Genomic DNA, 25422 nt, shown 5'->3' on the forward strand with positions numbered 1-25422 from the left:
ATTTCCAGGAGTGTATTTTTATGTCTACTTCACAATATATTATAGTCTAATGTGGTCAGGTTGGAGACACGTAATCTATGAAAATGTTAAACGTTAAAATGTTTTTTCTATACAATACTTTTAGAACTCCAGAAAACTATATTTTTTTTACAGTCATTGTTTACTATTTTCGAGTAAGATATTCACAATCGTCAGATCAATTAATTAAATCAGTGCAGTGCCTTATAACAAGATAGGATGAAGACACATTGTCATCAGAGTAACATAAGTATTGAGATTTACGCTGTTAAAGGATTTTATACAAAAATCTTCAACGTTTAACAGTTTACAGTCAGTGTTGAAGGGTCCTTGTTACTGCAACACACACTTCTTTCTCCACGCAAAAATCGTAATAGTAAGAATAAAATTTGCTTATGTTACTAACCATTTTACTAACTTTATTAGTCTTTTATACTGATGTTATATAATAAATTGATAACGAAGGTGAGAAATACATAGTCTTATTTGTAGACATCTTCTCCGTATATCTACGAGTAAATGACCCATAGATACCTTTCCTGCTACGGATTTTCGTTAAGTACTCATGTTGCAAAATCACGCTAATTCGAGCTGTTCAAATGGTTCAAATGGCTCTGAGCACTATGGGACTTAACATCTGAGGTCATCAGTCCCCTAGAATGTAGAACTACTTAAAACTAACTAACCTAAGGACATCACATACATCCATGCCCGAGGCAGGATTCGAACCTGCGACCGTAGCAGTCGCGCGGTTCCGGACTGAAGCGCCTAGAACCGCTCCTACACCGCGGCCGGCATTCGAGCTGTCCAGCACTGATTGCTACATCTATATCTACATCGATACTCCGCAAGCCACCGTACGATGCGTGGCAGAGGCTACCCTGTACCACTGCTAGTCGTTTCCTATCCAGTTCCGCTCGCAAATAGAGCGAGGGAAAAACAACTGTCTACATGCCACCTTATGAGCTCTAATTTCTCGAATCTTATCTTCGTGGTCCTTACTCGCAATGTACACTACGGGCCATTAAAATTGCTACACCAAGAAGAAATGCAGATGATAAACGGATATTCAGTGGACAAATATATTACACTAGAACTGATATGTGATTACATTTTCACCCAATTTGGGTGCATAGATCCTGAGAAATCAGTACCCAGAACAACCACCTCTGGCTGTAATAACCGCCTTGATACGACTGGGCATTAAGTCAAACAGAGCTTGGATGGCGTGTACAGGTACAGCTGCCCACGCAGCTTCAACACGATACCACAGTTCATCAAGAGTAGTGACTGGCGTATTGTGACAAGCCAGTTGCTCGGCCACCATTGACCAGCCGTATTCCGTTGGTAAGAGATCTGGAGAATGTGCTGGCCAGGGCAGCAGTCGAACATTTTCTTTATCCAGAAAGGCCCGTACAGGACCTGCAATAAGCGATCGTGCATTATCCTGCTGAAATGTAGGGTTTCACAGGGATCCAATGAAGGGTAGAGCCAAGGGTCGTAACACATCTGAAATGTAACGTCTACTGTTCGAAGTGCCGTCAGTGCGAACAAGAGGTGACCGAGACGTGTAACCAGTGTCACCCCATACCACCACGCCGGGTGATACGCCAGTATGGCGATGACGAATAAACGCTTCCAATGTGCGTTCACCGTGATGTCGTCAAACACGGGTGCGGACATCATGATGCTGCAATAGAACCTGGATTCATCCGAAAAATGACGTTTTGCCATCCGCGCACCCCGGTTTGTCGTTAAGTACACCATCGCAGGCACTCCTGTCTGTGATGCAGCGTCAAGGGTAACCGCAGCCATGGTCTCCGAGCTGATATTCCATGCTGCTGCAGACGTTGTCTGACTGTTCGTGCAGATGGTTGTTGTCTTGCAAACGTCCCCATCTTCTGACTCAGGGATCGAGACGTGGTTGCACGATCCGTTACAGCCATGCGGATAAGATGGCTGTCATCTCGACTGCTGGTGATACGAGGCCGTTGCGATGCAGCACGGCGTTCCGTATTACTCTCCTGAACCAACCGATTGCATATTCTGCTAACAGGCATTGGATCTCGACCTACGCGAGCAGCAATGTCGCGATACGATAAACCGCAATCGCGATAGGCTACAATCCGACCTTTATCAAAGTCGGAAACGTGATGGTACGCATTTCTCCTCCTTACACGAGGCATCACAACAACGTTTCACCAGGCAACGCTGGTCAACTGCTGTTTGTGTATGAGAAATCTGTTGGAAACGACCCTACTGGTAATAAATCTAGCAGCTCGCCTCAGAACTGCTTCGGTGTATTCCCTCAATCCGACCTAGTACGGATCCCAAACACTCGAGTAGTGGTCGAGAATAGCCGCACCAGTGTCCTATATGTGGTCTCCTTCACAGGTGAACCACTCTTTCCTAGATTTCTTCCAATAAACCTAAGCCGACCATACGCCTTCCGTTCCACAGTTCTCACATGCTCGTTCCATTTCATATGGCTTTGCAACGTTACGCCCAGATATTTAAACGACATGACTGTGTCAAGCAGGACACCAGTAATACTGCATTCGAACGTTACAGGTTAGTTCTTCCTACTCATCCGCATTAGCTTACATTTTACCTACTACAAATTTTATCTGAGCCGTCTTGTATCTTCCTACAGTCGTTCAACTTCGACACCTTACCGTACTCCAGAGCTGCATCAGCAAACAACAACAGGTAGCGGCCCTCCCTTCCAACAAATTGTTTATGTACACAGAGAGTAACGGCTGTCCTATCACACTTCCGTGGAGCACTCCTGACGATGCCGTTGCCTCTGATGAACATTTGCCATCGAGGACAAACATACTGGCTTCTGTTGCTTAAGAGGTCTCCTACTCATTCAAATTTGTGTGAACGTATTCCATATGCTCGTATCTTCGTTAACAGCCTGCAAGTGGGCACCGCGTCAAATGTTTCCCGGATATCTGTAGATACGGACTCTGCCTGTTGGCATTCATCCATACTTCGCAGTATATTATGTGAGAAGGGGGCGGGCAAGCTTAGTTTCGCGTGAGCCAGGTTTTCTACAACCATGCTGATTCGTGGACTTAAGCTTCTCATCCTCAAGAAAGTTTGCTTTATTCGAGGTGAGAATATGTTCAAGGATTCTGCATCAAACACGAAGTTATGGATACTGGTCTGTAATTTTGCGGCTCCGTCCTCTTACTCTTTTTATATATTGGAATCACTTGCGCTTTTTGCAGTTTCTTGGGAACTTGTACTGGGCCAGAGATTCACGATAAATGCAAGATAGATAAGTGGCTAATACTATGAAGGTACGTTTGTTTCTTGAACGTGAAGTTTAAAACTTTGGCTTTCCGTTTTCCTATCTTCAACTGCCGCACTGTACTGGTCAACAATGGTCTGAATGGGGGCCTTAGACCCGCTTAGCAATTTTACTTATGACCTGAATTTTCTCGGGTTCTCTGCTACATCTTTTGCTAAGACGTGACGGTGGTAGCTGTTTTATGTTTCGCGCAAGCATGAATCTTTTCACAGACGCGCGAATCTCTACTGATCTTTTAGATTGTCGGCATTTGTATGTTCTCTTTTCAACCGAGAGTGCAACAGTCTCTGCATCCTCAGCATCTTCCGAATTTACTTGTTAAATCGTGATGGGTCTTTTCCATCCTTAATCAACTTACTAGGCACATAGCTCTCCAGACCACGATTTGCAGCCTGCTTAAACTTTGCCCACAATTCCTCTATGTTCATCTTACTGGAACTAAGTGATGTCAGTTCACTGTCTAAGTGAGATGCTAACAGACTGCTTATGTGCTTTATCTAGCAGAAACACTTCACCATCCTTCTTGGCTGTTTTATTAATTTTCTTAACCTAGTTGCTGTAATGACATCATGGTCACTAATCCCTATTTCTGTACTAAGGCCCGGCCTATTTGTAGCTACAGGATGTAAGATATTTTCATTGCTTGTGGGCTGCAGAGCTAGCTGCCCAAGACAGTTATCAGAAAACGTTTTCGGATGTATTTGTATGACTGTCTGTCTCTACCCCTCGCAGTCAATCCATAGACATTCCAGTCTATATAGTCGATAGGTTAAAGTTGCCTCCTACTAGCACTGCATGATCTGGGCATTTCCGCGCTACTAACCGTAGACTTCATTTGAATAACTCTGCAACTGTCACAGCGGAGTCGGATACCGGTAAAACAACCAACAGTTAACAAGGTTTTACGTACACCTGTTATACGCTACAAGATAACTTCGCTGTCACACTCAACTTCGATCTCAATAGATAACAATACTTTTGTCAACTGCAATGAACTCTCCCCCTCTTGCAGCCACCAGTCTGTCTTTCCGATATACGTTCCACGGCCCGATAAATATCTCAGAGCTTTCCACAACTTGCCGCTCAGTAGACGCACACCAGCCGAGAGCTGGAGCCTAACTGTTCATTACAGTTTTCTAATAATCTTCTACCGTATTGAGTCATACAGCTTTCTGACGTCACCAGTGGTGGTTAGTCATCGTACAAATATTCCCTAGATCTTGTAAGGCTAATAGCACGTAATATAAATCCTTAATAGTTTTTTCTTTCTTTTTTAGTGAATTACTGGCTATAGACAGCCCTCACTATCTGTAATTTCATGATATTGTGTCTGAATCTCAGACCGTAGACCATGTAACAAGGTAAAACGTTTATGAATATCGCGTAGTTATCGACACGTATGGGTTTTTATTTGCTTCACTAACACAATGTGCGCTATGGGGAACAACGTTTTCGGACACCTTTCTCTTTCGTCCCAAACAGACCACTGAGAATGCTGCTGCATTTTGGTCCACCTATAATTTTTCCCACAGTGATTAATATGCAGTGAAGTTACGAGTTCCTAAAAGGTGGAATCTCTTGTGTCCAATCAGCCACTCATTGTTTTTACGACTGCAGACAAGCTTCAATGGCGTGCGACGTCACGTATTCTTATGCTATTACACGCAAGGTTTTCCGTTACAATCCCTGCTATAAAAGAGCTGCCTGAATAGTGCTTCAATTTTCAACCTGAGCCTTTATAAACATTTTGTGCAAAGTGTTTCCTTAATATTCTAGAGGAAAGATATCTCGTCAAATTTTGTACATTGTGCTTTCTAGTACATATTTTGACGAGATATTTTATGTTGGTTATTTCTCTATTTCCGAATTTGCAGATAGAAGTCCGCCGAAATGCTTTTTAATCATTGACGCGGAAGACTTATGTACTGTGTAAGTAACTGTTAGTTGTGGAACTGTATCATAATCGCTGATTTCTTACAAGGTATTACAAGCATCGTGAAACGAATTACAAAAGCCTGTCGACCAGGAAATGATTTCGAATCTACAGTATACATAATTATAAATAACACTACATAAAACAGTTCACTAACTCAAAACCAATACGCGAAATCCGTTAGGAACTCATCGAGGATGTGATTCGTGCCTTAATTCCAACTGTGGTTCAAATGGCTCTGAACACTATGGGACTTAACATCTAAGGTCATCAGTCCCATAGAACTTAGAACTACTTAAAGCTAATTAACCTAAGGACATCACACACATCCATGCCCGAGGCAGGATTTGAAGCTCCGACCGTAGCAGTCGCGCAGTTCCGGACTGAAGCGCCTAGAACCGCTCGGCCACACCGGCCGGCTCCAACTGTGGTCCTTGGGTCTGACAAGTGTAATCTAACCGGCACAGTACTAGGGTGAGGTATGAAAAACTAGTGAGTAGAGAGCTCTCTTTGACGTAGCACTCATACTCAGAGGTCAACGTCATCTTTTCGTCTGGCAGGGATACAAGATCCCGTTTCCCTTCTAACTGGCTCATAAAGGAGATGACCACCAAGTCTACTAAAGGACTGCCAGAACGGTAGACGTAGTTGGGGATATTCCTGCCAAAGTGACATACTCCAAGTCGTTGTGGACCTGCAGTTGCTGTCTGGGTGTGGAAGCTGCCTGATTACACCGACGACGTGCGGACCTCGGCTGCCGCGCAAGACAGATAGTGTGAGTTTGTGTTTGATGGCAGTAGCTCTTTTTCCATCGGACCTCACCATGCCCTTAGGCCAGGTTGGAATTTCGGCTTAGTTTGGGGATGCATATCGTAGTTTGCTGCGATTCTGTCGGGAATGACTGATCATGCTGATCGGCCATCTCGTGCTGGGGTTTCGGAAGAGGCGACGGAAGGCCACTGTATTTTTGCAGCAGCTATTCCGTTAGTTAAATACGTGTCTGCCCACGATCTAGACGAACACTTGCCAGTCTTAGCATTTAGGTAATGGTGGCAAGTCTCCAGCATAGCGAATGTCTGTCTGAGACCTGCAGCCATGCCGGAACTATGGACGCTGCCGGAAGTCTGGAGCATGTAGCGCTGATCGGAGTTTGGTTGGTCGGTTGGTTAATTCAAATGGCTCTAATCACTATGGGACTTGACGCCTGAGGTCATCAGTCCCCTAGACTTAGAACTACTTAAACCTAACGAACCTAAGGACACCACACGCATCCATGCCCGAGGCAGGATTCGAACTTGCGACTGTAGCAGCAGCGCGGTTCCGGACTGAAGCGCCTAGAGCCGCTCGACCACGGCTGCCGGCGGTGGGTTGATTTGGGTGAGGTGACAAAACAGCATCGGTCCCATCGTATTAGGAAAGGATGGGGAAGGAAGTCGGCAGTGCCCTTTCAGAGGAACCATCCCCACATTTGCGTGCAGCGATTTAGGGAAATCATGGAGGTTTGAACCGTCGTCCACCTGAACGCGAGTCCAGTGTGGTAAAAAAATCGTCACCTAACTCGGTGCTAATAGGAGGAGGCTCAGCAGTGTGTATTCAGTAGTTCCGTCCAAGAAGGACGTCCACTGGGCTGGAGGTAGACCTCAAAACATTCATAAACATCTTCAGTGCGAGTACCTTGGAGGGTGAGGCTAGAGTTTTCTTCCTTTTGAAGGTGAAAATTCGAACCATGAGGTCTACTTCTCAGTTTGTGAAATGTAACGATGAAGACTGCTGGTGGATTATTCTGTTCCTCCGACCAAACTAAATAAAAGCACTTGCAATTGAAAGCGCTTAGTTGAGTGTTACTATCGCTTGTAGTGGTCCTCATTAATAAAATCTTCCCCAAGGTCGGCTTCTACCAGATTTTCCATTCGTCTGTAAGGAATTTGTGTTAGTATTTTGCAGCCATGACTTATTAAAGTGATAGTTCGGTAATTTTCACACCTGTCAACACCTGCTCTCTTTGGAATTGGAATTATTACATCCTTCTTGAAGTCTGAGGGTATTCCGCCTGTCTCACACATCTTACTCACCAGGTGATAGAGGTTTGTCAGGGCTGGCTCTCCCAAGGCTATCAGTAGTTCTAATGGAATGTTGTCTACTCCCGGGGCCTTGTTTCAACTGAGGTCTTTCAGTGCTCTGTCAAACTCTTCACGCAGTATCATATCTCCCATTTCATCTTAATCTATGTCATCTTCCATCTCCATAATATTGCCCTAAAGTACATCGCCCTAGCATAGACCCTCTATATACTCCTTCCATCTTTCTGCTTTCCCTTCCTTGCTTAGTACTGGTTCTCCATTTGAGCTCTTGATATTCATACAAGTGGTTCTCTTTTCTCCAAAGGTCTCTTTAATTTTGATATAGGCAGTATCTATGTTACCACTAGTGATATATGCATCTAAATCCTTCCATTTATCCTCTAGCCATCCCTGCTTAGCCATTTTGCACTTCCTGTATATCTCATTTTTGAGACGTTTATATTTCTTTTTGCCTACTTTATTTGCTGCATTTTTACATTTTCTCCTTTCATGAATTAAATTCAGTATCTCTTCTGTTACCCATGGCTTTCTACTAGCCCTCGTCTTTTTACCTAGTTGATCCTCTGCTGCCTTCACATTGCAGCTCTCAATGCTACCCATCCTTCTTCTACTGTATTTCTTTCCCCCGTTCTTGTCAATCGTTCCCTAAAGTTCACTCTGGTTCTTTCAGTTTATCCAGGACCAATCCTCATAAATTCCCACCTTTTTGCAGTTTCTTCAGTTTTAATTTACAGTTCGTAACCAATAGATTGTGGTCAGTGTCCACATCTGCCCCTGGAAATGTCTTACAATTTAAAACCTGGTTCCTAAATCTCAGTCTTACCATTAAATAATCTGTCTGAAGCCTTCCAGTGTGTTCAGTACTCTTCCATGGACACAACCTTCTTTCTTGATTCATAAGCCATGTGTTAGCTATGACTAAGTTATGCTCAATGCAAAATTCTACCAGGAGGCTTCCTCTTTCATTCCTTATCCCCATTCCATATTAGCCTACTACTTTCCTTCTCTTCCTGTTCCTACTATCGAATTCCAGTTCCCCATGACTCTTCAATTTTACTCTCCCTTCACTATCTGAATAATTTCTTTTATCTCGTCATAAATTTCTTCAATCTCTTCGTCATCTGCGGAGCTAGTTGGCATACATACTTGTACAACAATGGTAGGCATGGGCTTCGTGTCTATCTTGGCTAGAATGATGCGTTCACTATGCTGTTCTTAGTAGCTTACCCGCGCTCCTATTTTTTATTCATTATTAAATCTACTCCTGCATTACTCCTATTTGATTTTGTATTTATAGCCCTGTATACACCTGACCAGAAGTCCTGTTCCTCCTGCCACCGAACTTCACTAATTTACACTGTATCTAACTTTAATCTAACTGTTTCCCTTTTTAAATTTTCTAACCTTCCTACCCGATTAAGGAATCTGACATTCCACGCTGCTATCCGCAGATCGCCAGTTTTGCTTCTACCTACACCTCAGGATACGCTAATGCTGCCGCCTTTCTGCTGGCTCAACACAGCACGTTGTCTTGTTACCTCGTTTCATTTACGCTATAATCTCGCTGCTCGCTGCTGGTCAGGAGTAATTACCCTGCAGCTGTTCACATAGCTAGCACAGTCAAACACGGCGCTGCTGGAGTGACGCTGAAGTATCCAATCACTTTTCAAGTTTCAGGAAATGGGGCAATGATCGCGGCGCGAAACACAAATGAGCTTGTTATCATCGCCTGGTGATCAACTTAGTGAGCAGCGACGTTGCAGCTTAAATGGATCTTTAAGACTCAGTGGGCTTGGCTTGATTCCATCATCACTGTGTCATTCCAGCAAGCAGCAAAGTGACACCATTAATGCACTCTTAGGTACCCGTGGTTCGAATCTCGTCCCGGCGAACAGCTTTAATCCGCCAGGAAGTCTCAGATCAGCGCATACTCCGTTATAGAATCAAAATTCCATCTGAAGCGTGTCAATTGTCCCCTGATCGTGCGGTCACACTGATTCTGCTGGCAAACTTTTCTATTGTTCGGCTCGTGTCTTGACTGAACGATAAGCTACCCTAGCAGACGGAGATGTGCGTTCAGATTTCTTGAGACAGACAAGTGCCTACCGACGTGCGATTGAATACGAGGTATCAAATGTGTCTGACAGCAGATGACTTTCAGTGTGTATGAACGGGTGATATGAACGGGTGATAGGCAGCTGAAAATGTAGCGTAACTGTCGACAAAATAATTTTCTGATGTCCGTAGGTTTTCATATGATATTGCAGTGCCTGAGTTATTCTGATGACAATGAACTGCGGCGACCACAACCGTTACGAAACACATCAGATGAATTCGCAATTGCGAATAATTACGCCCATAGGCTGTAGAATGGAATGACGCCAATCATCAGAATAACACAGGAACTGCAATATCATATTTATGCGACTGATCTGGACGGGAATACACATAATGGATATGTGGCTCTATATCTTAGACGTATGGTTGGCGACTTATGGAACTTTGTGTCTGGCCGTGAGTCGTGCACGGATAGCCAAATGGTCAGTCGGCTTACGGCCGTGATCACGTGCGGACAAGTTCCGCGCGCCGGACAGCGCACCGCAGTTGTTTACTTCCGCGTCCCGGTATTTCGTGTTGTGTTGCGTCTGTTACTATTGCACTTCATGGCGCACTGTTACCGCCGAGCGACTCTTAAAGTAACATTCCAATCCGAACATGCACGACAACGCGCTTATGAAACTGAACAATTCATTTGCGAAGAGCTACGTCTGAACCCGCAGGAAGTGATAGGTAGTCACTCTTCTATCACTGGCAGTATTGTTTATATTAAGATGACGACGGAGCAAGCATGTGCTGAGGTAGTTCGACAACACGCACACGAGCTAGAGTTCAAGCATTCTGACGGGCATATTGGAAAGGTAACGGGAGATCCCGCTGGTTTCGGCCTTCGAACAACTCGGTTCAAAAAATGGTTCAAATGGCTCTGATCACTATGCGACTTAACTTCTGAGGTCATCAGTCGCCTAGGACTTAGAACTAATTAAACCTAACTAACGTAAGGACATCACACACGTCCATGCCCGAGGCAGGATTCGAACCTGCGACCGTAGCGGTCGCTCGGTTCCAGACTGTAGCGCCTAGAACCGCACGGCCACTCCGGCCGGCCGAACAACTCGGGTCTTTGAGCTCTCCTTCGAAGAGCCACAAGACGTGGTCGTCGAAGCTTCCGACCCTACGGCAAAGTTGTGGGACACATTGCAGAAAAATGCAGACGTTCACTACATACCACTTGTTGAATAGTGACCGGCAAATCAAAATAGAACCCTCCAAACATGTACCATCCTATCTGCTGATAGGTGGCGTGCGAGCCATCGTTATGTATGATGGCCAGCCGCGGACGTGTCCGGTTGCGGACAAGAGGGCCATGTTCGGTCAGACTGTCTCCGCCGCCCTTTGCTCCAGGTCCTGATCGGTGACGCAGCTCCCTAAGCAACGGTCATTTCTTTAATAGACAACTACGCCACAGCCGTACTCAGACCAGATGCGTCACTTGAGGAAGCGCATGTTCTCCCCGTGGCACTCTCCACTGGAAATGACGGTGGTGCCACGGCCTCACCAGCACCATCTCCTCCGACGGCAACTCTCCAGAGCTCGATGACCAGCCCGTCCGTCTCGATGGACATTGATGTGAGTGTGGCGCCTACTTCTGCTTTTCTTCAGATGGGCGCAACCTCGGACATTGAACGTTCACTTTCTGATACAGAAAATCACCTCCGAAAGCAGTGGTCGCCTCGAAAACGGTAGAAGTCAAACGCCATCCGACGACACACTTCTTCATGTGGCATCACAGACAGTGGAGCGGATACAAGTCAGTGATCTCCCTTCGAGCGCCCTGGTGACAGGAGTGGCCGCTCCTGATGTACCATCTGAGGAACGATCCCAACAGACAAGGATAGATTCCATGGAGGAGGAAGAGTCCCTGGACCCTGCCACAGCAGCGTCACCACAACACGTCCTCGATGAGTGCGACAGTAGATTATCACCTGTTCCAGTCTGGGCTGATGTCAAGGATGGAGCAGATCGCGATGGTGGCCCCCCCGTCAAGCAGTGCCCCTTGGAGGTGCCTGACCTACCCTCCACCAGCTAATTTCGGCCACAGTGACTGCACCGGATGTTCCACGCCAGCCGGACATCTCTGCCGGAACATCTGTGCCAAAGGCGGGAGCACGCCCACAACAACGATGAATCTGGTCACCACTCGGGCTTCCCACAAACCGGCAATGTTCCGAGAGACCATTTATGCTGCTGATGTCGACATTACCCTGTTCCAAGAAGTGATCGTCGCTGATATCCACGCTCGCACTGGCTACACAGCACATATCTCCCAGTGGTAGTGGAGTCGCCATCCTCCTCCATTCTTGACACCCTGCTGAAGATGTAGTGTACCTTCCTAATGCTAGAGGCATGGCTCCCACTGTTCGGCGTCCGCATCCTCAATGTTTATGGGCCGTCCGGCTTCAGTCGACGTCGTGACCTTCTTTGCTGACCAGGAAACGCCGCTTTTTGAGACTCCCCTGGATGAAATGGTCCTCGGCGCCGATTTTAACTCCACACAATGGCCTGCTGACCAACTTCCACGTCATTCCCCGTGTGCAATCGTCTCTGTCATCATCGACAGACTTCAGTTTGTTGACAGATGGACAAAGGTTCATGGAACCCTTGCAGGTTTCACATACTATACGGCGCATTCGTCAAGTCTCCTCGACTGTATATACCTCACACGTTCCCTTGTTGCCAACACTCGACATGCCGAAGTATGGCCTCTGGCGTTCTCTGACCACGACGCCTACATCTGCGACGTCGTCCTCGCCCGCCAACAGGTGTAGCACAGCCGCGGCCTGAGGTCATTAAACGTTTCCCAACCGACTGTCCCTGATTGCCAACGGATCGTTGAGAATAAGGAGGTGGGGGTCTCTGTCATCGTCGTCGCCCCGCGTACACATACACCTTATCCTGGTGGCTATCCTGCTCTAAACCAACTCTACGCAGGGCACTGATGGGATATGACGAAGGCTTCAAAGCTTGGCAAGCGAGCACCATGGACTTTTTTTATGCGATGCTTCGTGACTGCACTTCGATGGTAATCTCTCTTGTTCGTCAGAGGATAGTGCGTCGTTCTAAAGCGCAGATCACTTCACTCATGCGACTACGCTTTGAAGGGACCCTTGTCAGATCCTGCACGCGGTAGCTTATGCCTCGATGTACCACCTCTTCATGGAGGACGATGCTGAAGATCTAGTCCTCTGCCTCCGCAATGAAGACGATGTTCACGCGGCTCTTATTTGGGTGGTGACATATGGGGAGGCATTGAGCAGCTCAGATTTCCAAATCGAAGGTTCTGCTCATTGGTGGGGGTATACCTGAGAGATATGTCGCTCCTAAGTGTGGCCACCAGCGTCCGCTGTTTGAGCATTGATTTTATGAATGATCTCCGTCGATCTGCGGCAAACAACAGTAGATGTGTCCTCCAAACGATCAAGGCACTCCTTGTGGACCACCGGCTTAGATCCCTCGACATTGTACAGCGTGCGCAATACGTGAATGTTTACCACGCCTCACGCATCCCCCATGTGGCACAAGTGTTCCCGGTTCCGATTACCCTCGCGCGTCGTATATTGATGGCAATGGGATCCTATTTCTGTTATTTAAAATTCAGTACTCCTCCCTTGCCCTGCCACGAGAGCGTGGTAGAGTGGGCTTATTCCATGTGCCAGACAGAGTTACGGCACTCTTTGTTAGCTCCCAGCTGAAAGTCTGACGTCGCTGCCCGACGAGCCTGACCAGACTGCTTTAGCATGAACACTCGCCAGTCTCCATGTCAGCCCCAGTCATGTTGTCAGACATTCCACCCTCCTTTTGCCACTTTCGGCGCTTCTTTCTTGAATCACCAGTATTGTGAAGCCTAATACTGGATTGGCTCAGGTGACTGTTAACATATGGGGGTTATGTAGGGATTTTACTAAAGAGGATCAGATAGTGATTGTGGGTGGGGCTGGTAACAGTATCGATAGGGATGGGGAGTATGACATAGATGGTGACGTGGAAAAGATAGCCACTCAGACTGGCAACACGAATGTGCATTTCGTGGAACTGTTTCAGCGTCACGATCGGCCTCATCTTAATACAGCCGTCAGGTGTAATAACATGAGACTTGGGGGTGCGCTGATGACAGAAAGCGTGGGTCACATTTCAGTGGTGTCGGTGGAGTCTATCAGCAGGACGGGTTTCACTAGACATGGCCTGCACCTCAACAGGTATGGAAGGGGAGGCTGGCAAAGCTTATAGGTGACAGCATAGGTGGGGATGGTGGGATCACTCATGGGAAAATTCCTGCAGTAGTGGATGTTAGAGCTGCACCTTTTTTAGATTGAAGTCAGCTGACAGGTATTCCTGCTTAAGGGAAGTCTCTCTAACAAAGGAACCACTTTTGCAAAGCTTAGGTATCCGAGTAATGAGGGAATTAGTATATTTCATCAAAATATACAAGGCATTAAAGATAAAGTTAGTGAACTGCTTATAGATGTTGACTCTGAAATTATTGGTATATCTGAACACTTCTTAAATAAGTAGATAATTCAGACGCTTTCTTTACCAGGATACAGGTTGTCTGGCAGCTTTTCGAGGAGCTCTTTGCGGTGTGGGGGAGTAGCCATGTATGTGAAAAACGGCATCCCATTTGAGTCAATTGATGTTTTAAAGTACTGCACTGAAAAGGTGTTTGAATGTTGTGCAGGTGTGGTTAAATTTAACGGAGCCAAACTTCTACTGTTGTTATTTATAGATCCCCAGACTCCGATTTCACAACATTTTTGCTAAAGCTAGAGGAGGTTCTTGGTTCACTTTATAGGAAATACAAAAAGTTAGTTATATGTGGTGACTTCAATATTAATTGTATAAGTGATTGTGCAAGGAAGAGGATGCTGGTAGACCTCCTTAATTCATATAATCTTATGCAAACCGTATTCTTTCCAACGAGAGTGCAAGGGAACAGTAGAACAACCATAGACAACATTTTTGTTCATTCCTCATTACTAGAAGGGCATTCTGTTAGCAAAAAGGTGAATGGCCTTTCAGAACATGATGCACAAATTTTAACTCTAAAAGATTTTTGTGCTGCAACACGTGTTAAATATAGTCATCAGCTGTTTAGGAAAGCTGAACCAGTTGCTGTAGAGACCTTTGTAAACCTTATCAAGGAACAAGAGTGGCAAGATGTTTATAGCGCTCATACAGTAGACGATAAATATAATGCTTTTCTCAAGACTTTTCTCGTGCTCTTTGAAAGTTGCTTTCCATTAGAACGTTCAAAACAGGGTACTAGCACAAACAAGAAGCCTGGGTGGCTGATTAGAGGGATAAGAATGTCTTGTAGAACAAAGTGGCAATTATATCAAAACGTTAGAAACAGTCAAAATCTAAATGCAGCAGCCCATTTCAAACAGTATTGTAAGGTGCTTAAAAATGTTATTAGGAAGGCAGAAAGTATGTGGTATGCAGATAGAATAGCTAAGTCTCAGGATAAAATTAAAACCACATGGTCAGTCGTAAAGGAAGTGGCTGGTCTGCAGAGACAGGTCGAGGATGTAGAATCAGTGCGTTGTGGGAATGTCCGTGTTACTGATAAGTCACGTATATGTTCAGTATTTAATAATCACTTTCTGAATATAGCAGGCGAACTAAATAGAAACCTAGTCCCAACAGGGAATCATATAGCGCTCTTAGAAAAAAGTGTTCCGAGACTGTTACCTGAAATGCTCCTCTATGATACTGACAAGGGGAAGACTGAGTTAATAATTAAATCACTAAAGACCAAGAACTCTCATGGATATGACGGGGCATCTAGCAGAATACTGAAGTATTGTTCTATGTATGTTAGCCCAGTACTTAGCCATATCTGTAACTTTTCCTTTAGGAGTGGTCGGTTTCCTGACCGATTAAAGTACTCGGTAGTGAAGCCACTTTATAAAAAGGGAGACAGGGATAATGTTGACAATTTTAGACCTATTTCTATGCCATCGGTGTTTCCTAAAGTTATCGAAAAGGTTGTATATACAAGGTTACTGGAGCATTTAAATTCACATAATTTGCTGTCAAATGTTCAGTTTGGTTTTAGAAATGGTTTAACAACTGAAAATGCTATATTCTCTTTTCTCTGTGAAGTTTTGGACGGATTAAATAAAAGGTTGCGAACGCTATGTGTTTTCTTTGATTTAACGAAGGCTTTTGACTGTGTTGACCACAAAATGTTACTGCAGAAGTTGGACCATTATGGAGTAAGGGGAGTAGCTTACAATTGGTTCGCCTCTTACTTTAAGAATAGAAAGCAGAAGGTAATTCTCCACAATATTGAGAGTGGTAGTGATGTTCAGTCCCAATGGGGCACTGTTAAGTGGGGCGTTCCCCAAGGGTCGGTGCTGGGGCCACTGCTGTTCCTTATTTGTATAAATGATATGCCTTCTAGTATTACAGGTGATTCAAAAATATTTCTGTTTGCTGATGACACCAGCTTGATAGTGAAGGATCTTGTGTGTAATATTGAAACAGTATCAAATAACGTAGTTCATGAAATAAGTTCATGGCTTGTGGAAAATAATTTGATGCTAAATCACAGTAAGACTCATTTTTTACAGTTTCTAACTCACAATTCAACAAGAACCGATATTTTTTTCAGACAGAATGGGCAGATTGTAAGCGAGACGGAACAGTTCAAGTTCGTAGGCGTTCGGATAGATACTAAGCTGTTGTGGAAAGCCCATGTTCAGGACTTTGTTCAGAAACTAAATGCTGCTTTATTTACCATTAGAACAGTATCTGAAATAAGTGACACTTCAACACGAAAAGTAGTCTACTTCGCATATTTTCATACGCTTATGTCGTATGGTATTACTTTTTGGGGTAATTCTTCTGATTCAAAAAGGGTATTTTTGGCTCAAAAACGGGCTGTTCGAGCTATATGTGGTGTAAGTACGAGAACCTCTTGTCGACCCCTATTCAATAGTCTGGGAATTCTGACATTGCCCTCACAGTATATATTTTCTTTAATGTCGTTTATTGTTAGCAATATTAGCCTATTCCCAAGAGTTAGCACCTTTCACTCAGTTAATACTAGGCAGAAATCCAATCTGCATGTGGAATGCACTTCCTTGACTCTTGTGCAGAAAGGAGTGCAGTATTCTGCTGCATCCGTTTTCAATAAGCTACCACAAGAACTCAAAAAATCTTAGCAGTAGCCCAAACTCTTTTAAGTCTAAACTGAAGAGTTTCCTCATGGATCACTCCTTCTATTCTGTCGAGGAGCCCCTGGAAGAGCTAAAAAATTAAGCAAATTCCAGTGTTACATTGTTGATTTTCTTTATTTAAATTTACGACTTGTCACCTGAATATGTTTTTTTATATTTCATTTTATCTGTTTGTAATATCGTGTTATAATTTCATGTATTGACTCGTTCCATGACCATGGAGACTTCTCTTTAATTTGATCCCACGGAACAATAAATAAATAAATAAAATAAATAAATAAAGTTACATCCTGCGTTCCCTACCCCTTCCACGTATACTCCAGACAAAGGCTGTACACGACACATTACAAATGTGTCAAATCCCCAACCCCATCGAACACAAGTTCCCCAGATCATATGGCGTCGTGAGTGGAAAGCTGTGCATGCTGGTTAACTCGAAACCAGCGTTCAGTCAACCTGGTATATCACCGTCAGTGGCAAACAGGTCAACCAGTCTCGTTTGCACCGCATCCGCCTCGCAGACACACCTCTCTGTGTTCACTGTGGTGTAGAGGATACAGACGTTCATCGATTCTCATGTGGTCCGTCGTCTGACGTCTGAAGGCTCGTTCAGTGTATCTTGGCTTTCCTTACCGGACAGACACCTGCTCAGATCACTTTCCTGACGCTTTTATTCCCGGATGTGATTCATTATCCCGCAAGAAAAACTAACGCTTTGAATTGGATACGCCGTCATACGGTGCGCTACCTGTTTGGCCCCGACGAGAAATCAGAACGAAGTTGTTGGATGTACCTTAACGATCGACACTGTGCACTTGTTCGCAACCCCAGATACAACAGTTCTTTTCCAATTTTCTACGGAGCGCCTTTCATGGCCTGCTTTCTAGCTCGAACGTCCAAGCCATGTGATGCTGATGCTTTCTTGCTGACGTGATGTTCTGAACGCACTACAAATAGAAACACCGTTAAAATTTCGAGAAGACACGTTTGTATGTTGCGCCAATCGGAAGGCGCTAGCGACTCCTGAAATTCTGGGACATAGACTAAAATAATGAAATTTTTTTATAAATAAACAGAATAAAAAACAAAAAATATAAAAACAAATTAAAAATGGTAAGGCGACCGCTCGCGATAAGCGGGAAATCCGAGTTCGAGTCCCGGTCCGGCACAAATTTTCATTGTCGTCATTCCATTCTACAGCCGACGGTCGTTATTATTCGCAATTGCAAATTCATCTGATGTGTAGATTTGCGTTGTTCGCGCTTGCGATATGGCTGACTCAGTACTTACTGCGGCTTATTGATAGACTAGTTGCTCTCCTAGCTCTTAAGCTAATGCGTCGTTGTTTTGTTGCAGGGTCCAGTGTCTTTCAGTGGCGCCGACCGCGTCGGCATCTCAGCGTTCTACCAGGTACAAGGTAAAGTAGCAGCGCTCATCACGGCTGCTTACTCTGTTTTTATATCTACTGGTGTTTCGGAATTCGCCGGCCGGGGTGGCCGAGCGGTTCTAGGCGCTACAGTCTGGAGCCGAGCGACCGCTACGGCCGCAGGTTCGAATCCTGCCTCGGGCATGGATGTGTGTGATGTCCTTAGGTTAGTTAGGTCTAAGTAGTTGTAAGTTCTAGGCGACTGATGACCTCAGAAGTTAAGTTGCATAGTGCTCAGAGCCATTTGAACTTTTTTTTCGGAATTCGGCAACTTTGCGTTCGAAGGCCGTACAGCCCAGAGTCTGTATGCCAATCAGGGAAATCGCCGTGAGCATTGGGACAATAATGCCACCAACGCGCCAGATTGAAGATAACTGGTAAAACATCGGCACCTGCTGCGCGAAGAAGGCCGTAACTCCCGACTACAGATCATCCTCCGCCAGGAATCGTCGACCCTTCAAGCCCGTTTTGAAGGGACTAAATGTGTGACAATCATAAGAGAGGGCCGGGGGGGGGGGGGTCCTCAGGACGATAGGACGGGTCCTCGAGTCCCCCTTCAGTTGACATAGCTTTTGCGTTGTAGCATTTGCGATATGTGGACGTGCGTTATCATGAAGCAACAGTATCCAGCACAGAACTTGATGCACCGTTCCACAACATTAAATTTCGACAGACATGGTGCCCCATACACATTCTTGATTTTCTGATGGTTGTCTGCAGGTGTTTGTCCATCGGCAGCAGAGAAAAGAGTAACTGCATGTCTGTTTGGACATGTTTGATGGTAACATCGCCACAGTTCACGTTTCCGCATTTACCGTACGCACGCCAGAAAGACACGAATCTCACACTAATCCCCTGCCTACGTGTCGGCGCTTACAAACCCGCATAGGAGTCGCGCTACGTTGCATATACGCTACAGCAACGCCATCAAACGGGAAATGTTTGATCGCCCCTTATACACTCCTGGAAATGGAAAAAAGAACACATTGAGACCGGTGTGTCAGACCCACCATACTTGCTCCGGACACTGCGAGAGGGCTGTACAAGCAATGATCACACGCACGGCACAGCGGACACACCAGGAACCGCGGTGTTGGCCGTCGAATGGCGCTAGCTGCGCAGCATTTGTGCACCGCCGCCGTCAGTGTCAGCCAGTTTGCCGTGGCATACGGAGCTCCATCGCAGTCTTTAACACTGCTAGCATGCCGCGACAGCGTGGACGTGAACCGTATGTGCAATTGACGAACTTTGAGCGAGGGCGTATAGTGGGCATGCGGGAGGCCGGGTGGACGTACCGCCGAATTGCTCAACACGTGGGGCGTGAGGTCTCCACAGTACATCGATGTTGTCGCCAGTGGTCGGCGGAAGGTGCACGTGCCCGTCGACCTGGGACCGGACCGCAGCTACGCACGGATGCACGCCAAGACCGTAGGATCCTACGCAGTGCCGTAGGGGACCGCACCGCCACTTCCCAGCAAATTAGGGACACTGTTGCTCCTGGGGTATCGGCGAGGACCATTCGCAACCGTCTCCATGAAGCTGGGCTACGGTCCCGCACACCGTTAGGCCGTCTTCCGCTCACGCCCCAACATCGTGCAGCCCGCTTCCAGTGGTGTCGCGACAGGCGTGAATGGAGGGACGAATGGAGACGTGTCGTCTTCAGCGATGAGAGTCGCTTCTGCCTTGGTGCCAATGATGGTCGTATGCGTGTTTGGCGCCGTGCAGGTGAGCGCCACAATCAGGACTGCATACGACCGAGGCACACAGGGCCAACACCCGGCATCATGGTGTGGGGAGCGATCTCCTACACTGGCCGTACACCACTGGTGATCGTCGAGAGGACACTGAATAGTGCACGGTACATCCAAACTGTCATCGAACCCATCGTTCTACCATTCCTAGACCGGCAAGGGAACTTGCTGTTCCAACAGGACAATGCACGTCCGCATGTATCCCGTGCCACCTAACGTGCTCTAGAAGGTGTAAGTCAACTACCCTGGCCAGCAAGATCTCCGGATCTGTCCCCCATTGAGCATGTTTGGGACTGGATGAAGCGTCGTCTCACGCGGTCTGCACGTCCAGCACGAACGCTGGTCCAACTGAGGCGCCAGGTGGAAATGGCATGGCAAGCCGTTCCACAGGACTACATCCAGCATCTCTACGATCGTCTCCATGGGAGAATAGCAGCCTGCATTGCTGCGAAAGGTGGATATACACTGTACTAGTGCCGACATTGTGCATGCTCTGTTGCCTGTGTCTATGTGCCTGTGGTTCTGTCAGTGTGATCATGTGATGTATCTGACCCCAGGAATGTGTCAATAAAGTTTCCCCTTCCTGGGACAATGAATTCACGGTGTTCTTATTTCAATTTCCAGGAGTGTATTTGAGACTTTTCCGAGAAGCGACAGTGTGTTGAGCTCATTTTACGTATCTATCTCATTTTCAGCAAGCAGACAAACTTGCACGTCTAGTCACTTATATTCACTAGGTTTAGGATGGGATGCACGTCACAGAATGTAAGGCAAATAAATAAATAAATGTTAAAAATTTAAAGGCGGAATAAAAGAGAGTACAATACCGCGACTCAGCTGTTCTGGCTCCAATTATCATCTCCTCTTTTGACATTCGCAAGTACTCCTTTTGCTTAATGGCTCTTACATTAAAAAAGGTAAACTGTCAACAAGTCGGAGGTTGTTTTGAACACCACATTGCTTTACTAGGTAGGATTCTGTCAGGGATGGTGTGCCGTTGCCTACGAACTTTGAACTGACTTTCACGGGCAGTTGTAGGAGGAGCTACAGTTTAATTTGGTCTCCGAATCAGGATGTTATTACGGTACATTCGGTACTCTGCGATTTTGCATTCTGTAAACATGCTCGTTCCAGAGTATTTTGAACTTTAGTAGGGCGGAGACTCGATAGCTTGAGTGTCCGTTGATTTAACGACCTTCACCGCTGTTTGTGAAGTTATTTTCATGCAGTAATACTTAGCTGTTTCCAATAATATTATCTTCATCCCACGCTGTAATATATGAGTTCTCAGATTTTACGTCCTACGCTTTTTCAGCTACGCTAATTGCCGCAACAGTTACTGCATTGCTATCTCCGTCCTTGATAATTCAATACTTTCTGTCGCATTCAAGGGACAATACATTACACTAAAGAAAACACGAAACAAATTCTAATAGTTTTCAGTTTTTGTATCGTTCATTTCAGCTGCTCTGTTTTCCATTGCTTTGTAGATTCATGACATTTTTACTTACTTTAGTAATTTCTCAAGCTCACTGCTAAGGCAGCCGTGGGAACGAAACAGCGATTAATTGTTTCCAAATTGAATTTCCTTTCTGCAGCGGAGTGTGCACTGATATAAATCTTCGTGGTAGATTAAAACTGCGTGCCTGGCTGGAATTTGAACCTGAGAGATAAGGTACTGGCGAAAGTAAAGCTGTGAGGACGGTTTATGAGTCGTGCTTGGATAGCTCAGTTGGTAGGGCACTTGCCCGCGAAGGGCAAAGGTCCCAGGTTCGAGTTTTAATCTGCCAGGAAGATCTGAATTATTAATTACAATAGCGAAACTCTGAATAGTAAAAGCTATAAATGACAATAACTGAAGTATTCAGGATGACGAATAAATACTATTACAAAACAGTTTTTTGTATATGGAGTATGTCTCTCGAGGCACTGAATTATGTGTCGAAGTGTATCGAGAGCGTTCGTGGGTTTCGTATTGTCATAAACGTGGCAAGCGCACCTCTCGATCATTCCAAAGTGCGGTTTTATGTGGGAGCGCGTTTCGTTACCTCCATCACGTGCCAAAACTACCGTCTTTGCGACATAGTTACCGTCTTTAGGACGATAGCTTACGTAATAACACACAGGAGTGGTGCACAAAGGGAACGACGGAAAGTACTGTTGCTGGGAACCATCATAAACGCCTTACAGTGGCTGGCTGTTAGGTGGAATTCACATATAATTCGACTGAAATCATGTTCACGCGTTGACATGAGCTGCTGAAATATGAGGCGTGTGTTTGAAGTAAATAGCGTTTTGAAATAAAAACAAAACAAGTAGACTTTTCTCGGTAGTTCCACTTTTACATGAAAGCCTGCACTTTATTCTACTTTTCTGCGAAACTCGCACCAATATTAAGGCATTTATTGTACCGTACAACCAGCTTTGAATATCATCTTCGTATGAATCTGCTGCCTGAGTACAATTTTCGATAATTTAAAGGTTCTGTAACAATTGCATAAAGCACATTTCTTGACTCTTCCGACCGATGAGATGGTACCGAAATGGGTGAGAGCTTTAAAAGGTAACTTATGAATGTGCATGAAGAGGAACGAAGTCAGCCATTTTCAATCATTACTGATGATCTGGTGCAGAAATTTGATGAAAAAATGAGAGAGAACAGATTCTTCACGGTTTCGGCGTTACGTGATGAGTTTCCTCAGGTGCCAAGAATTGTGCTTATCCAGTTGCTACTGAACTTTTAAATTGTCGAAAATTATGCTCAGGCGGAAGATTTCCAAGAGGATTGTATTCAAAGCTGGCTGTACGACACGATAAGTGCCTTAATATTGGTGGGAATTATGTAGAAAAGTAGATTAATGTACAGCCTTTCACGTAAAAGCAAAATTGCTAGGAAAAGTCTACCTGTTTCATTTTTATTTCTAAACGTTACTTCTCAAGAAACACACCTCACATTAACTGGAATATTTATAGTTTATGGACAGCCTAGAAATAGCTTTTTCAGTACAAGTAAATTTAATGTCAGGACTCTGTACAAAAATGTTTCTAACACAACTTGTTCGGAAGCCCATTCTTAATTCACCGTATGCGAAAGTGCATTAATCGCTAGCTCATCTTTTCGATGTCATGATGAAAGGAACTGATCATGACATAGACTTCACGGATTGGCAGCCTGAGACTGCCGTCTACGAACGCCGAAACAGTCACGACCAACGTCGTTCTAAGGCTGCTACTTTTTTACAAATCAGTATGGCAGAGTTTTAGAGGACTTAAGATCAAATGAGACAGAAAGGATAGACCACTTTCCGCCAGAATTTCTAAAATCATTGGGGGAAGTGGCAACAAAACCACCATTCACGTTGGTGTGTAGAATGCGTGAATCTGGCGATGTACTACCTGACTTTCGGAAAAATATCATCCACACATTTCCGAAGACTGCAAGAGTTAAAAAGTGCGACAATTATCGCACAATCAGCTTAACAGGTCATGCATCCTACTTGCCGACGAGAAAAACATACAGCAGAATAGAAAAGAACATTGAGGATGTGTTAGATGACAATCAGTAAAGGCACCAGAGGGGTAGTTCTGACGTTATGGTTGATAATGGTGCAAGATATTCTAAATTCTGAGGAAAATAGGGTTAAGTTATAGGGACAGAATGGTAATATACAACTTGTACAAGAACCAAGAGGGAGTAGTTAGAGTGGAAGACGAAGAACGGTTCAAATGGCTCTGAGCACTATGGGACTCAACTGCTGAGGTCATTAGTCCCCTAGAACTTAGAACTAGTTAAACCTAACTAACCTAAGGACTTTACAAACATCCATGCCCGAGGCAGGATTCGTACCTGCGACCGTAGCGGTCTTGCGGTTCCAGACTGCAGCGCCTTTAACCGCACGGCCACTTCGGCCGGCGAAGACGAAGAATGAAGTGCTCGGATTAAAGGGGTTGTAAGATAGAGATGTAGTCTTTCGTCCCTATTGCTCAATTTATACAGCGAATAAGCAGTGTTGGAAATAAAAGAGAGCTTCAGGAGTAGAATTAAAATTCAAGATGAAAAAATATCAGCGATAAGATTCACCGATGACATTGCTATCTTCAGTGATCTGCTGAACGAAATGTACAGTCTAATGACTACAGAATATGGACCGAGAATAAATCGGAAAAAGACGAAAGTAATGAGAAGTAGCAGAAGTGAGAACTGTGAGAAACTTATCATCAGGATTGATGGTCATGAAGTAGATGAAGTTAAGGAATTCTGCGATCTACGGAGCAAAATAACCCATGACGGACGGAGCAAGGAGGACATAAAAAGCGGGCTAGCACTCGCAAAAAGGGCATTCCAGGTCAAGAGAAGTCCACTGGTATCAGACATGGACCTTAATCTGAGGAATAAATTTCTGAGAATGTACGTTTCTAGCGCAGCATAGTATGGCAGTGAAGCATGGACTGTGGGAAAGCCGCCTGAACTCCCTGCGGGAGTGGAACTTAGTACGGATAATTCCTTAGCGTGTTTGTACCTACGTGTAACTTTGGAAGGAGCTACTTTCCCTTCTGAAATTTTCCCGAAGTCGTCTACTACTAGTAGGACGCTGATCTATCAACCCTCTAATTTTCCTATGATGTACAAAATGGCAGCTTATAGGACACTGTTATGCCGCTTACACAGCGTACCGCTTAGAAAGGAAGCATTTCAACGAGAATAACGCACTATTCACTATACAGGGAGCTTCTTATTAACGCTTAAGAAGTGGCGTAGATGACGCTGAGACAAGTAATTTCGTACCAGACACATGCAGTCGCAAATGTCGGGACATACACCAAAAATGGATGAGAAATGTTGACCGTGTGACGTCACCAAACGATATACCTCACCAACAGTTGTGAAATGGTGTCTCTATTGCTGTTCCAGGCTGTCGCAGATGCAGATGGCAGTCACATTGAATAACGTTTATAAAATGGAACGAAAAAAACATGGCGTGCAATTAACAAAAAAAAAAAAAAATGGCTCTGAGCACTATGGGACTAAACTTCTGAGGTCATCAGTCCCCTAGAACTTAGAACTACTTAAACCTGACTAACCTAATGACATCACACACATCCATGCCCGAGGCAGGATTCGAACCTGCGACCGTAGCGGTCGCGCGGTTCCAGACTTTAGCGCCTAGAACCGCTCGGCCAATGCGGCCGGCCTGCAATAAACAAATGTTCCCTTCTCATGTGGAAATTAAAATGTGTTTCTTTAATGGTTTGTACGTTATTTCTCTTCCTAATGTCCTTAAAAACGTTTCGCCAAAGTTTCAATGTCCTGATATCACTAGTTTTTGATGGATGTCACCTCAACTAGCGAAAGACTAATTATAACCAACCTGTATCTGGCACTAGATGTCTATGCTCGATCAAGCATTTCCCGTAAATTACTGGCCGGTGGTTTACGGAGGTGGTGTTGGAACCCGATGACGTCCTACATGTGTTCCACCGGCTTCATATCAGGTGAAATTTTAGTCAAGATATCAACGTAAGTTCATTATCTTGCTCATGAAACCGATGTACCACGACTCTGGTCTCGTGACACGGACAGTTATACTGCTGGAA

The 25422-nt window shown here is 45.1% G+C and overlaps 1 protein-coding gene across 1 annotated transcript in view; it reads left to right on the forward strand.

The window, feature by feature from the left end:
- The window catches only part of LOC124620054 (gamma-aminobutyric acid type B receptor subunit 2), a 434547-nt gene that overhangs the window by 236224 nt on the left and 172901 nt on the right, over window positions 1–25422 (forward strand). Inside the window, exon 9 of the mRNA XM_047146721.1 lies at window positions 18007–18067. Coding sequence (XP_047002677.1) covers window positions 18007–18067 — 61 coding nt within the window. The remainder of the gene's footprint in view (window positions 1–18006; window positions 18068–25422) is intronic.

The sequence above is a fragment of the Schistocerca americana genome, chromosome 6 (assembly GCF_021461395.2).
Source record: "Schistocerca americana isolate TAMUIC-IGC-003095 chromosome 6, iqSchAmer2.1, whole genome shotgun sequence".
NCBI lineage: Eukaryota > Metazoa > Arthropoda > Insecta > Orthoptera > Acrididae > Schistocerca > Schistocerca americana.